This window comes from Syngnathus floridae, unplaced genomic scaffold, assembly GCF_059516105.1.
Source record: "Syngnathus floridae isolate MCC-2025c unplaced genomic scaffold, RoL_Sflo_1.0 HiC_scaffold_24, whole genome shotgun sequence".
NCBI lineage: Eukaryota > Metazoa > Chordata > Actinopteri > Syngnathiformes > Syngnathidae > Syngnathus > Syngnathus floridae.
In genome coordinates, this window is record NW_028284053.1 from 712,488 (window position 1) to 724,927 (window position 12,440).

Genomic DNA, 12,440 nt, shown 5'->3' on the forward strand with positions numbered 1-12,440 from the left:
TCGTGTTGTTCAGTGCGGCATAATGTTGTTCAGTGCAGCATGGTGTTGTTCAGTGCGGCATGGTGTTGTTCAGTGCGACATAATGTTTAGTGCGGCATAATGTTGTTCAGTGCGGCATAATGTTGTTCAGTGCGGCATGGTGTTGTTCAGTGCGGCATGGTGTTGTTCAGTGCGGCATGGTGTTGTTCAGTGCAGGATGGTGTTGTTCAGTGCGGCATGGTGTTGTTTAATGCGGCATGGTGTTGTTCAGTGCGGGATGGTGTTGTTCAGTGCAGGATGGTGTCGTTCAGTGCGGCATGGTGTTGTTCAGTGCGGAATGGTGTTGTTCAGTGCGGCATGGTGTTGTTCAGTGCGGCATGGTGTTGTTCAGTGCAGGATGGTGTTGTTCAATGCGGGATCGTGTTGTTCAGTGCGGCATGGTGTTGTTCAGTGCGGCATGGTGTTGTTCAGTGCGGCATAATGTTGTTCAGTGCGGCATGGTGTTGTTCAGTGCGGCATGGTGTTGTTCAGTGCGGCATGGTGTTGTTCAGTGCGGCATGGTGTTGTTCAGTGCGGCATAATGTTGTCCAGTGCGCCATAATGTTGTTCAGTGCGGCATGGTGTTGTTTAGTGCGGGATGGTGTTGTTCAGTGCAGGATGGTGTTGTTCAGTGCGGCATGGTGTTGTTCAATGCGGCATGGTGTTGTTCAGTGCGGGATGGTGTTGTTCAGTGCGGCATGGTGTTGTTCAGTGCGGCATAATGTTGTTCAGTGCGGCATGGTGTTGTTCAGTGCGGCATGGTGTTGTTCAGTGCGGCATGGTGTTGTTCAGTGCGGCATGGTGTTGTTCAGTGCGGAATGGTGTTGTTCAGTGCGGCATGGTGTTGTTCAGTGCGGGATGGTGTTCAATGCGGGATCGTGTTGTTCAGTGCGGGGTGGTGTTGTTCAGTGCAGGATGGTGTTGTTCAGTGCAGGATGGTGTTGTTCAGTGCGGCATGGTGTTGTTCAATGCAGGATCGTGTTGTTCAGTGCAGCATAATGTTGTTCAGTGCAGCATGGTGTTGTTCAGTGCGGCATGGTGTTGTTCAATGCGGCATGGTGTTGTTCAGTGCGGGATGGTGTTGTTCAGTGCGGCATGGTGTTTTTCAGTGCGGCATAATGTTGTTCAGTGCGGCATGGTGTTGTTCAGTGCGGCATGGTGTTGTTCAGTGCGACATAATGTTGTTCAGTGCGGCATAATGTTGTTCAGTGCGGCATGGTGTTGTTCAGTGCGGCATGGTGTTGTTCAGTGCGGCATGGTGTTGTTCAGTGCGGCATGGTGTTGTTCAGTGCAGGATGGTGTTGTTCAGTGCAGGATGGTGTTGTTCAGTGCAGGATGGTGTTCAGTGCGGGATGGTGTTGTTCAGTGCGGGATGGTGTTGTTCAGTGCGGCATGGTGTTGTTCAGTGCGGAATGGTGTTGTTCAGTGCGGCATGGTGTTGTTCAGTGCGGCATGGTGTTGTTCAGTGCAGGATGGTGTTGTTCAATGCGGGATGGTGTTGTTCAGTGCGGGATGGTGTTGTTCAGTGCAGGATGGTGTTGTTCAGTGCGGCATGGTGTTGTTCAATGCGGCATGGTGTTGTTCAGTGCAGGATGGTGTTGTTCAGTGCGGCATGGTGTTGTTCAATGCGGCATGGTGTTGTTCAATGCGGCATGGTGTTGTTCAGTGCGGCATGGTGTTGTTCAGTGCGGCATGGTGTTGTTCAGTGCAGCGTAATGTTGTTCAGTGCGGCATGGTGTTGTTCAGTGCGGAATGGTGTTGTTCAGTGCGGCATGGTGTTGTTCAGTGCAGGATGGTGTTGTTCAGTGCGCCATAATGTTGTTCAGTGCGGCATGGTGTTGTTCAGTGCGGGATGGTGTTGTTCAGTGCAGGATGGTGTTGTTCAGTGCGGCATGGTGTTGTTCAGTGCGGCATGGTGTTGTTCAGTGCGGCATAATGTTGTTCAGTGCGGCATAATGTTGTTCAGTGCGGGATGGTGTTGTTCATTGCGGCATGGTGTTGTTCAGTGCGGCATGGTGTTGTTCAGTGCGGCATGGTGTTGTTCAGTGCGGGATGGTGTTGTTCAGTGCAGGATGGTGTTGTTCAGTGCGGCATGGTGTTGTTCAGTGCGGGATGGTGTTGTTCATTGCGGCATGGTGTTGTTCAGTGCGGCATGGTGTTGTTCAGTGCGGCATGGTGTTGTTCAGTGCGGCATAATGTTGTTCAGTGCGCCATAATGTTGTTCAGTGCGGCATGGTGTTGTTCAGTGCGGGATGGTGTTGTTCAGTGCAGGATGGTGTTGTTCAGTGCGGCATGGTGTTGTTCAGTGCGGCATGGTGTTGTTCAGTGCGGCATAATGTTGTTCAGTGCGGCATAATGTTGTTCAGTGCGGGATGGTGTTGTTCATTGCGGCATGGTGTTGTTCAGTGCGGCATGGTGTTGTTCAGTGCGGCATGGTGTTGTTCAGTGCGGGATGGTGTTGTTCAGTGCGGCATGGTGTTGTTCAGTGCGGCATGGTGTTGTTCATTTCGGCATAATGTTGTTCAGTGCGGCATAATGTTGTTTAGTGCGGCATGGTGTTGTTCAGTGCGGGATGGTGTTGTTCAGTGCGTTATAATGTTGTTCAGTGCGGCATGGTGTTGTTCAGTGCGGCATGGTGTTGTTCAGTGCGGCATGGTGTTGTTCAGTGCGGCATAATGTTGTTCAGTGCGGCATAATGTTGTTCAGTGCGGCATGGTGTTGTTCAGTGCGGGATGGTGTTGTTCAGTGCGGGATGGTGTTGTTCAGTGCGGCATGGTGTTCAATGCGGAATGGTGTTGTTCAGTGCAGGATGGTGTTGTTCAGTGCGGCATGGTGTTGTTCAGTGCGGCATAATGTTGTTCAGTGCGGCATGGTGTTGTTCAGTGCGGCATGGTGTTGTTCAGTGCGGCATGGTGTTGTTCAGTGCGGCATAATGTTGTTCAGTGCGGCATGGTGTTGTTCAGTGCGGCATGGTGTTGTTCAGTGCGGCATAATGTTCAGTGCGGCATAATGTTGTTCAGTGCGGCATGGTGTTGTTCAGTGCGGGATGGTGTTGTTCAGTGCAGGATGGTGTTGTTCAGTGCGGCATGGTGTTCAGTGCGGGATGGTGTCTTTCACTGCGGCATGGTGTCGTTCAGTGCGGCATGGTGTCTTTCAGTGCGGCATGGTGTCGTTCAGTGAGGCATGGTGTTGTTCAGTGCGGCATGGTGTTGTTTAGTGCGGCATGGTGTTGTTCAGTGCGGGATGGTGTTGTTCAGTGTGGCATGGTGTTCAGTGCGGCATGGTGTTGTTCAGTGCGGTATCGTGTTGTTCAGTGCGGTATCGTGTTTCTCAGTGCGGTATCGTGTTGTTCAGTGCAGTATCGTTGTGTTGTTCGTATTGTGTTTAACACTTAGCCTCTAACACTTAGCCTCTAACACTTAGCCTCTAGCATCTAGAAGGTAAATAAATAGGAAGGAAGGACTCACCGGTGACGTCTTCGCCCACGTCCAAGCGTTGTACTTTGTATTTTCATCCTTCTGACAGTGGAAAACATAGCCAACAAACACCGTGGAACCTAAACGAATGAAAGAAAACTATCATTTGGCCACAACCAACATTCACAGATACAACACAATGTGACGTGCGGGGTTGAGGTTAAAGGTTGAGTGAAGGGCCCTCGTTTTAAACTACTTTTTTGAAAAGGATTGGGAACAAGTAAGACGTATTTAATTTATTTAATGGGAAGTAGTAAGAGCTATTGAATTTAATCTATGTATTATATTCTATTGTATTGTATTCTGTTGTATTCTTTTGGATCGTATTCACACTAACCCCACTAAAACTTCAGCCCACAAAAACTCGCCTCTGGCGCCTAGCCTCTGGCACTTAGCCTCTAACACTTAGCCTTTAACACTTAGCCTTTAACACTTAGCCTTTAACACTTAGCCTAGAAGGTGAATAAATAGGGTTAAAGGTTGAGTGAAGGGACCTCGTTTTAAACTACTTTTTTGTAAAGGAGTGGGAACAAGTAAGACGTATTTAATTTATTTAATGGGAAGTAGTAAGACTTATTAAATTTATTTAATCTACTTTTCTTCCCAGGCAAAATTTGATGTGCTGCAATTCCAAATTTCCAAAGTGAATGAAGGAATGAAGTCCTTTAAATTATGATTTTGTATAAATACTAGGCATTAACACAAAATCGACGGCACAAAATGGGCAGACTTTACTTGTTTGAAAAGGACTGGTTACAAGACAGACTTTTTTAATTTATTTAATGGGAAGAAGACTTATTTAGTTTAATTGATCTATTTTTGTTCCCTGGCAAAATTCGATTTGCTGCAATTCCAAATTTCCAAAGTGAATGAAGGAAAGAAGTCGTTTAAATTATGATTTTGTTTAAATACTAGGCATAGACACAAAATCTACGGCACAAAATGGGCAGACTTTACTTGTTTGAAGAGGACTGGTTACAAGACAGACTTTTCTGATTTATTTAATGGGAAGAAGACTTATTTAGTTTATTTAATCTATTTTTGTTCCCTGGCAAAATTGGATTTGCTGAAATTGTATTTTGCCAAATCTTGCCTTGAGACCTGATAGGAAGTATTAAACGCTTAGTTAAATCAATACAAGTTGGTAATAAGAGCGAGTAATGTTGGTTGAACCGATGAATGAAGGTTGAAAGCAATTTAAATTATGACTTTGTATAAATACTAGATATTAACAGAACATCTACTGCGCGAAATGGGCAGAGTTTACTTGTTTGAGAAGGAGTGGCTTATTCAAAACTAAGATTTATTTAATCTGTTTGTTCCCAGGCAAAATTGGATGTGATGCAATTCCAAATTTCACCACATGATGGTGCCCAATTTTGACTTCATAGGACATATTAAACACTTAGCTTGTTATTATGTTCAAGGTAATCAGATTTGTTTATTATTCTAATGGCCTCTTCAAAACTATTCTGGATTACTACTTTGGATCTATTCTACATTACTTGGCAACAACATACTCTGTAACAGATTAGGCAGTATAATCATATCTGTTAACTTGAGAGTGCCCACACTCAATCTACTTATCGTGATGTTAAATCAATTACTGTTAGACATTATTTGTCTGATAATCTACCAAATCTTTGAATTGAAGAATTTGTGATTTAATTAATAGCTTGTTGTTATGTTAAGGGTAATCAGACTTGTATATAATTCTAATGGCCTTCTTTTGAAAACTATTCTGAATTACAACTTTGGATCTTATATTACTTTGCAACAATCTACTCCGTGACAGATTAGGCAGTATAATCACATATGTTAACTTCAGTGCCCACACTGTATTTATTTATGGTTATTTGTTAAATCAAGTACTGTTAGACATGAAATAGGAAGTGTTTAACATAAATGTTATGGCTACTCACCATTGTAGCTCGCTCCTGGTCAATGATACGAGCCTCTTCTTGCAGTGGAAAACTTGCAGCCAACAAACACCGTGGAACCTAAAGGAATGAAATTAAACATTAACATTTCGCCTCGACCAATTTTCACACGTACAACGCAACGCGGCTACACTTCTGCTATTACAAACGTAAATCTCCTTAAACACAATGAGTGTTACTTACCGTGTACGCTCTAGACGGTCCAGTTGCAAGCAGAAAATAAAGATATTTCTGTTGATAATCGTCGCTGCTCAGTGGCTCACGGCCATCGCGCCAACAGATTTGAATTTTGGCGGAGGTTCGGGCAATTACGTCATATCCACGGCACATGACTGCGACGTAATACCCGCTTATCTGAAACGGCAGTTAAAAGTAGAGTTACATCAAGTTTTCTTGGAACCTAAACGAATGAAAGAAAACTATCATTTGGCCACAACCAACACTCACAGATACAACACAACGTGCGGGGTTGGGGTTAAAGATTGAGTGAAGGGCCCTCGTTTTAAACTACTGTTTTGAAAAGGAGTGGGAACAAGTAAGACGTATTTAATTTATTTAATGGGAAGTAGTAAGACTCATTAAATTTATTTAATCTACTTTTCTTCCCAGGCAAAATTTGATGTGCTGCAATTCCAAATTTCCAAAGTGAATGAAGGAATGAAGTCCTTTAAATTATGATTTTGTATAAATACTAGGCATTAACACAAAATCGACGGCACAAAATGGGCAGACTTTACTTGTTTGAAAAGGACTGGTTACAAGACAGACTTTTTTAATTTATTTAATGGGAAGAAGACTTATTTAGTTTAATTGATCTATTTTTGTTCCCTGCCAAAATTCGATTTGCTGCAATTCCAAATTTCCAAAGTGAATGAAGGAAAGAAGTCGTTTAAATTATGATTTTGTTTAAATACTAGGCATAGACACAAAATCTACGGCACAAAATGGGCAGACTTTACTTGTTTGAAGAGGACTGGTTACAAGACAGACTTTTCTGATTTATTTAATGGGAAGAGGACTTATTTAGTTTATTTAATCTATTTTTGTTCCCTGGCAAAATTGGATTTGCTGAAATTGTATTTTGCCAAATCTCGATTTGAGACCTGATAGGAAGTATTAAACGCTTAGTTAAATCAATACAAGTTGGTAATAAGAGCGAGTAATGTTGGTTGAACCGATGAATGAAGGTTGAAAGCAATTTAAATTATGACTTTGTATAAATACTAGATATTAACAGAACATCTACTGCGCAAAATGGGCAGAGTTTACTTGTTTGAGAAGGAGTGGCTTATTCAAAACTAAGATTTATGTAATCTGTTTGTTCCCAGGCAAAATTGGATGTGATGCAATTCCAAATTTCACCACATGATGGTGCCCAATTTTGACTTCATAGGACATATTAAACACTTAGCTTGTTATTATGTTCAAGGTAATCAGATTTGTTTATCATTCTAATGGCCTCTTCAAAACTATTCTGGATTACTACTTTGGATCTATTCTACATTACTTGGCAACAACATACTCTGTAACAGATTAGGCAGTATAATCACATATGTTAACTTGAGAGTGCCCACACTCAATCTACTTATCGTGATGTGTTAAATCAATTACTGTTAGACATTATTTGTCTGATAATCTACCAAATCTTTGAATTGAAGAATTTGTGATTTAATTAATAGCTTGTTCAGGGTAATCAGACTTGTATATAATTCTAATGGCCTTCTTTTGAAAACTATTCTGAATTACAACTTTGGATCTTATATTACTTTGCAACAATCTACTCCGTGACAGATTAGGCAGTATAATCACATATGTTAACTTCAGTGCCCACACTGTATTTATTTATGGTTATTTGTTAAATCAAGTACTGTTAGACATGAAATAGGAAGTGTTTAACATAAATGTTATGGCTACTCACCATTGTAGCTCGCTCCTGGTCAATGATACAAGCCTCTTCTTGCAGTGGAAAACTTGCAGCCAACAAACACCGTGGAACCTAAAGGAATGAAATTAAACATTAACATTTCGCCTCGACCAATTTTCACACGTACAACGCAACGCGGCTACACTTCTGCTATTACAAACGTAAATCTCCTTAAACACAATGAGTGTTACTTACCGTGTACGCTCTAGACGGTCCAGTTGCAAGCAGAAAATAAAGATATTTCTGTTGATAATCGTCGCTGCTCAGTGGCTCACGGCCATCGCGCCAACAGATTTGAATTTTGGCGGAGGTTCGGGCAATTACGTCATATCCGCGGCATTTGACTGCGACGTAATACCCGCTTATCTGAAACGGCAGTTAAAAGTAGAGTTACATCAAGTTTTCTTGGAACCTAAACGAATGAAAGAAAACTATCATTTGGCCACAACCAACATTCACAGATACAACACAACGTGCGGGGTTGAGGTTAAAGATTGAGTGAAGGGCCCTCGTTTTAAACTACTGTTTTGAAAAGGAGTGGGAACAAGTAAGACGTATTTAATTTATTTAATGGGAAGTAGTAAGACTTATTAAATTTATTTAATCTACTTTTCTTCCCAGGCAAAATTTGATGTGCTGCAATTCCAAATTTCCAAAGTGAATGAAGGAATGAAGTCCTTTAAATTATGATTTTGTATAAATACTAGGCATTAACACAAAATCGACGGCACAAAATGGGCAGACTTTACTTGTTTGAAAAGGACTGGTTACAAGACAGACTTTTTTAATTTATTTAATGGGAAGAAGACTTATTTAGTTTAATTGATCTATTTTTGTTCCCTGCCAAAATTCGATTTGCTGCAATTCCAAATTTCCAAAGTGAATGAAGGAAAGAAGTCGTTTAAATTATGATTTTGTTTAAATACTAGGCATAGACACAAAATCTACGGCACAAAATGGGCAGACTTTACTTGTTTGAAGAGGACTGGTTACAAGACAGACTTTTCTGATTTATTTAATGGGAAGAGGACTTATTTAGTTTATTTAATCTATTTTTGTTCCCTGGCAAAATTGGATTTGCTGAAATTGTATTTTGCCAAATCTCGATTTGAGACCTGATAGGAAGTATTAAACGCTTAGTTAAATCAATACAAGTTGGTAATAAGAGCGAGTAATGTTGGTTGAACCGATGAATGAAGGTTGAAAGCAATTTAAATTATGACTTTGTATAAATACTAGATATTAACAGAACATCTACTGCGCAAAATGGGCAGAGTTTACTTGTTTGAGAAGGAGTGGCTTATTCAAAACTAAGATTTATGTAATCTGTTTGTTCCCAGGCAAAATTGGATGTGATGCAATTCCAAATTTCACCACATGATGGTGCCCAATTTTGACTTCATAGGACATATTAAACACTTAGCTTGTTATTATGTTCAAGGTAATCAGATTTGTTTATCATTCTAATGGCCTCTTCAAAACTATTCTGGATTACTACTTTGGATCTATTCTACATTACTTGGCAACAACATACTCTGTAACAGATTAGGCAGTATAATCACATATGTTAACTTGAGAGTGCCCACACTCAATCTACTTATCGTGATGTGTTAAATCAATTACTGTTAGACATTATTTGTCTGATAATCTACCAAATCTTTGAATTGAAGAATTTGTGATTTAATTAATAGCTTGTTCAGGGTAATCAGACTTGTATATAATTCTAATGGCCTTCTTTTGAAAACTATTTTGAATTACAACTTTGGATCTTATATTACTTTGCAACAATCTACTCGGTGACAGATTAGGCAGTATAATCACATATGTTAACTTCAGTGCCCACACTGTATTTATTTATGGTTATTTGTTAAATCAAGTACTGTTAGACATGAAATAGGAAGTGTTTAACATAAATGTTATGGCTACTCACCATTGTAGCTCGCTCCTGGTCAATGATATGAGCCTCTTCTTGCAGTGGAAAACTTGCAGCCAACAAACACCGTGGAACCTAAAGAAATGAAATTAAACATTAACATTTCGCCCGGACCAACATTCACACGTACAACGCAACGCGGCTACACTTCTGCTATTACAAACGTAAATCTCCTTAAACACAACGAGTGTTACTTACCGTGTACGCTCTAGGCAAAATTGGATGTGATGCAATTCCAAATCTATCTGAAACGGCAGTTAAAAGTAGAGTTACATCAAGTTTTCTTTTTTAATCAACACAATCATTTACAACCGTTGACCAGAAAGAATCGTCGAAATTCGACGTCCCCCACAAACGCCACGCTCACTCGCTTTTCAGGGCAACAAAAGTACTTCTTTTTAAAAACGATGAGTTGTACTTACCGTGTACGCTCTGGACGGTCCAGTTGCAAGCAGAAAATAAAAATATTTCTCTTGTTAGTCGTATGTTACCATCCGCTGTGTCTTTGTCAACATCGCCGCCATTTTCCTACTTCCTGCTGCGAGCCACGCCCACGGATTTAAATTTGGGCGGAAGCTCTTTCCATTGGCGTCGTTTTCGCGTATAGCAAATCCGATTGGTTGGGAAGGGGGCACGGTTATGCAGCCGAGGAGTCCTGTGATCGGTGGGATGTAAAGTAGGCGTCGACGTCACGTCCGCGTCACGTGACCACGACGTGGCAGACGTCAAATAGCAACCGCTGTTTTGTTTAGTAGACTTACAGTTGTTATGCATTGACATAATGGCGCACACACCAAATAGATTTAAATAAATTAAATAATTCTTCTGCCCACTCTCTTTTAAACAAGTTAACTCTCCCCGCGGATTTGAATTCCGGCGAAAGTTACGCCCATCGACGTCACGTATGTCACGTGACCACGACGTGGCAGATGTCATATAGCAACCGCTGTTTTGTTTAGTAGATTTACAGTTGTTATGCATTGGCATAATGGTGTGCACTCAAAATAGATTTAAATAAATTAAATATTTCTTCTGCCTACTCCCTTTTAAACAAGTTAACTCTGCCCACGTCCATTGACGTCTTGTCTGCGTCACGTGACCACGACGTAGCGACGTCATATAGTAACCGCTGTTTTGACCAGTAGACTTAGTTATTATGCGTTGACATAATGGCGCACTGGTTAGCATGGCCACCTCTTAAGCATGATGATGCGGGTTCGACGCCTGATCAATGTTAGCATGGAGTGAGCTGAAGTGCATGGCGCTGAAGATTTGAATCTTTGAAATGCGCTGAGGTCTGACATATCAGGCAGAATGGTTTGCCATCACGTTCAACAAAAAATAGAAACTTTCCCACTCTGATTAAAACGTCCTGTGTTCATCTACGTATTTTCGTTTTGCTGTGCATCTTTTCCCTGCCATTTCGAGAGCCCAATTGACACTCATAGTTTAAAGAAATGTGTTTGCCCATCCTACTTTGTGGAATTTCACCACATGCGCTTTTGACCAAAATACCAAATTGAACTCAAGTGAAGCCAACACGCACAACCCCCCCCCCCCCCCACACACACACACACACACACACAAATGTTGATATGAACATAAAAGAGCCGCATGCGGTTCGGGAGTTGCGGCTTGGCCAAACCTGTACTATACAACTTTATTTGTATAAAATTTTCACAACAGCTGTCACACAAACAAAGCGGGAAAAACCGAAGACGTGCGTGTTCCGCCCACGCTGGATTTATTTGCACCTTTGAAAAGACACCGTATTGCCGCAGATGTGGCAAAGAGTACTTTTGGGCATCTGAGACGGAAGGATGTCCAAAGCATCACGTCACCTGCTCTGGTAGGCATGGTGGTGGGACGTTGAGGTCAACCGCTTTGGGGTTGGCTGACTCTTTGATCGCAGGATGCCACACACTTGAAGACAGAAGCAGAAAAGCAGAGCTAAATGCAAAATGTACTCACCGGTGACTCCAATTTTTTTCCCCCCTGAAGAAACAGCTGGACGGGTGGCCCCGGCTGGCCAGTGGGACTCTTGTTATTCTGACCCTTTTTAGTGCGCGTTTGGGGCAACAACCGTTTTTTGTGGCGCTCTCTTCTGGTTCAAAAGTGCCCTGCATGTGAATTTGCTTTTCCTGCCTTCTGATTGGATGAGCGCCGGTGTGACGCGGTGCCTCTGTCACCGTGGCGGGGGGTATACGTTGGCATCGGAGCGTCTGCCAACGTCTGAGACCGGCTGGCAGTGTATCGGAGGTGTCGAGTGCGGTGCCGCTGGAGCTCACTCACCAGCTGGTGTTAGGGCCACAGAATGAAGGCCAAGGAGAAGAATAGAAAGAGAAACAGAAACTTCTCCTCCAATTGTTTGATTTGTCTCTTCTGAGCTTCGATGAATTCTTTCAGCTCTTTGTTCCTCTAGGACGGACAAATGGAAAGTGGCATTCAAAAGCCAGTAAGCGTGCAAGTAAGTGCCGGGCTGGCTTTGGGCCCTTACCTGTTGCGCGCTGTGCAGCAGATCCATTCTCTCTTGGAGGATGCAAGCGTCGCGCTCCCTCAACTCGCACATCAGGGCTCGCTTCCATTGGTCCACGGCGCTCCTAAGCTCTTCTCTCTGATCCGCCGTCAGCACGTCATTCACGCCAGCGTGGCTGGCTTTTTCGCCGTCCGTGGCGGGGCAGTCCCGCTGCGGTAGCGCCTCGTACAACATGGCCTCCAGCTCCAGGATCCTCTGGGCCGCAATCCTCGTCCATCAGTGGTCCGGCGGGAGATTTGAGGGCGGCTTACCTTATGAGCCTGGTCCATGGAACACTTCCTGAAGTCCAACTCTTCATCCAGGTAGCCCTTCTGCTTGCAGAACATATCCTAGCACAGCTCAAGGTCAGAATTGTTGGGGCACATTGCCGGAGTTCCCCTTGGCTGATGTCGCGTGTCTGTCTACCTTCTCACTTTCAATGTCCAACATCTTCTGTTGAAGTGCTGACTTGGTCACTTTGATGTATTCTAACCACTGAGGAAAGGCTGCTGTCACATAAGCAGAATGCGAGAGCGTGCGTGGACGTGCGCGTTACCTTCTCGGCTAGGGTGAGAAGGGTCCTGGCGTGAATCATGACCACCTGCTCCTCGTTGGTGAGATTCTGCAAGAGCCC

General features: G+C 42.9%; 1 protein-coding gene across 2 annotated transcripts; it reads right to left on the reverse strand.

Annotated features, from left to right (window-relative positions):
* Positions 1–10,927: 10,927 nt before the first annotated feature.
* LOC148378879 (janus kinase and microtubule-interacting protein 3-like) lies at positions 10,928–12,422 on the reverse strand. Of its 2 annotated transcripts, XM_088367646.1 has the most exons (4): positions 12,233–12,422; positions 11,789–12,156; positions 11,584–11,709; positions 10,928–11,214 (listed from the first exon to the last, which is right to left on the reverse strand). In XM_088367646.1, exons 2-3 carry the CDS (start codon positions 11,999–12,001, stop codon positions 11,593–11,595), a joined length of 330 nt encoding a protein of 109 aa, XP_088223772.1. In that variant the 5' UTR covers positions 12,002–12,156; positions 12,233–12,422; the 3' UTR covers positions 10,928–11,214; positions 11,584–11,592. The 2 variants fall into 2 exon arrangements, with proteins under 2 accessions (XP_088223772.1, XP_088223771.1); XM_088367645.1 differs by lacking the exon at positions 10,928–11,214 and having other exon boundaries at positions 11,225–11,709.
* Positions 12,423–12,440: the final 18 nt, after the last annotated feature.

What these genes read in the sequence shown, in the direction of transcription:
- LOC148378879 (XM_088367646.1), bottom strand. Translation starts at nt 12,001, where the DNA reads ATGTTGTACGAGGCGCTACCGCAGCGGGACTGCCCCGCCACGGACGGC. An exon ending in TGCTGCACAGCGCGCAACAG is followed by an intron (nt 11,710 to 11,788) that starts GTAAGGGCCCAA and finishes TGTCCGTCCTAG; the next exon opens with AGGAACAAAGAGCTGAAAGA.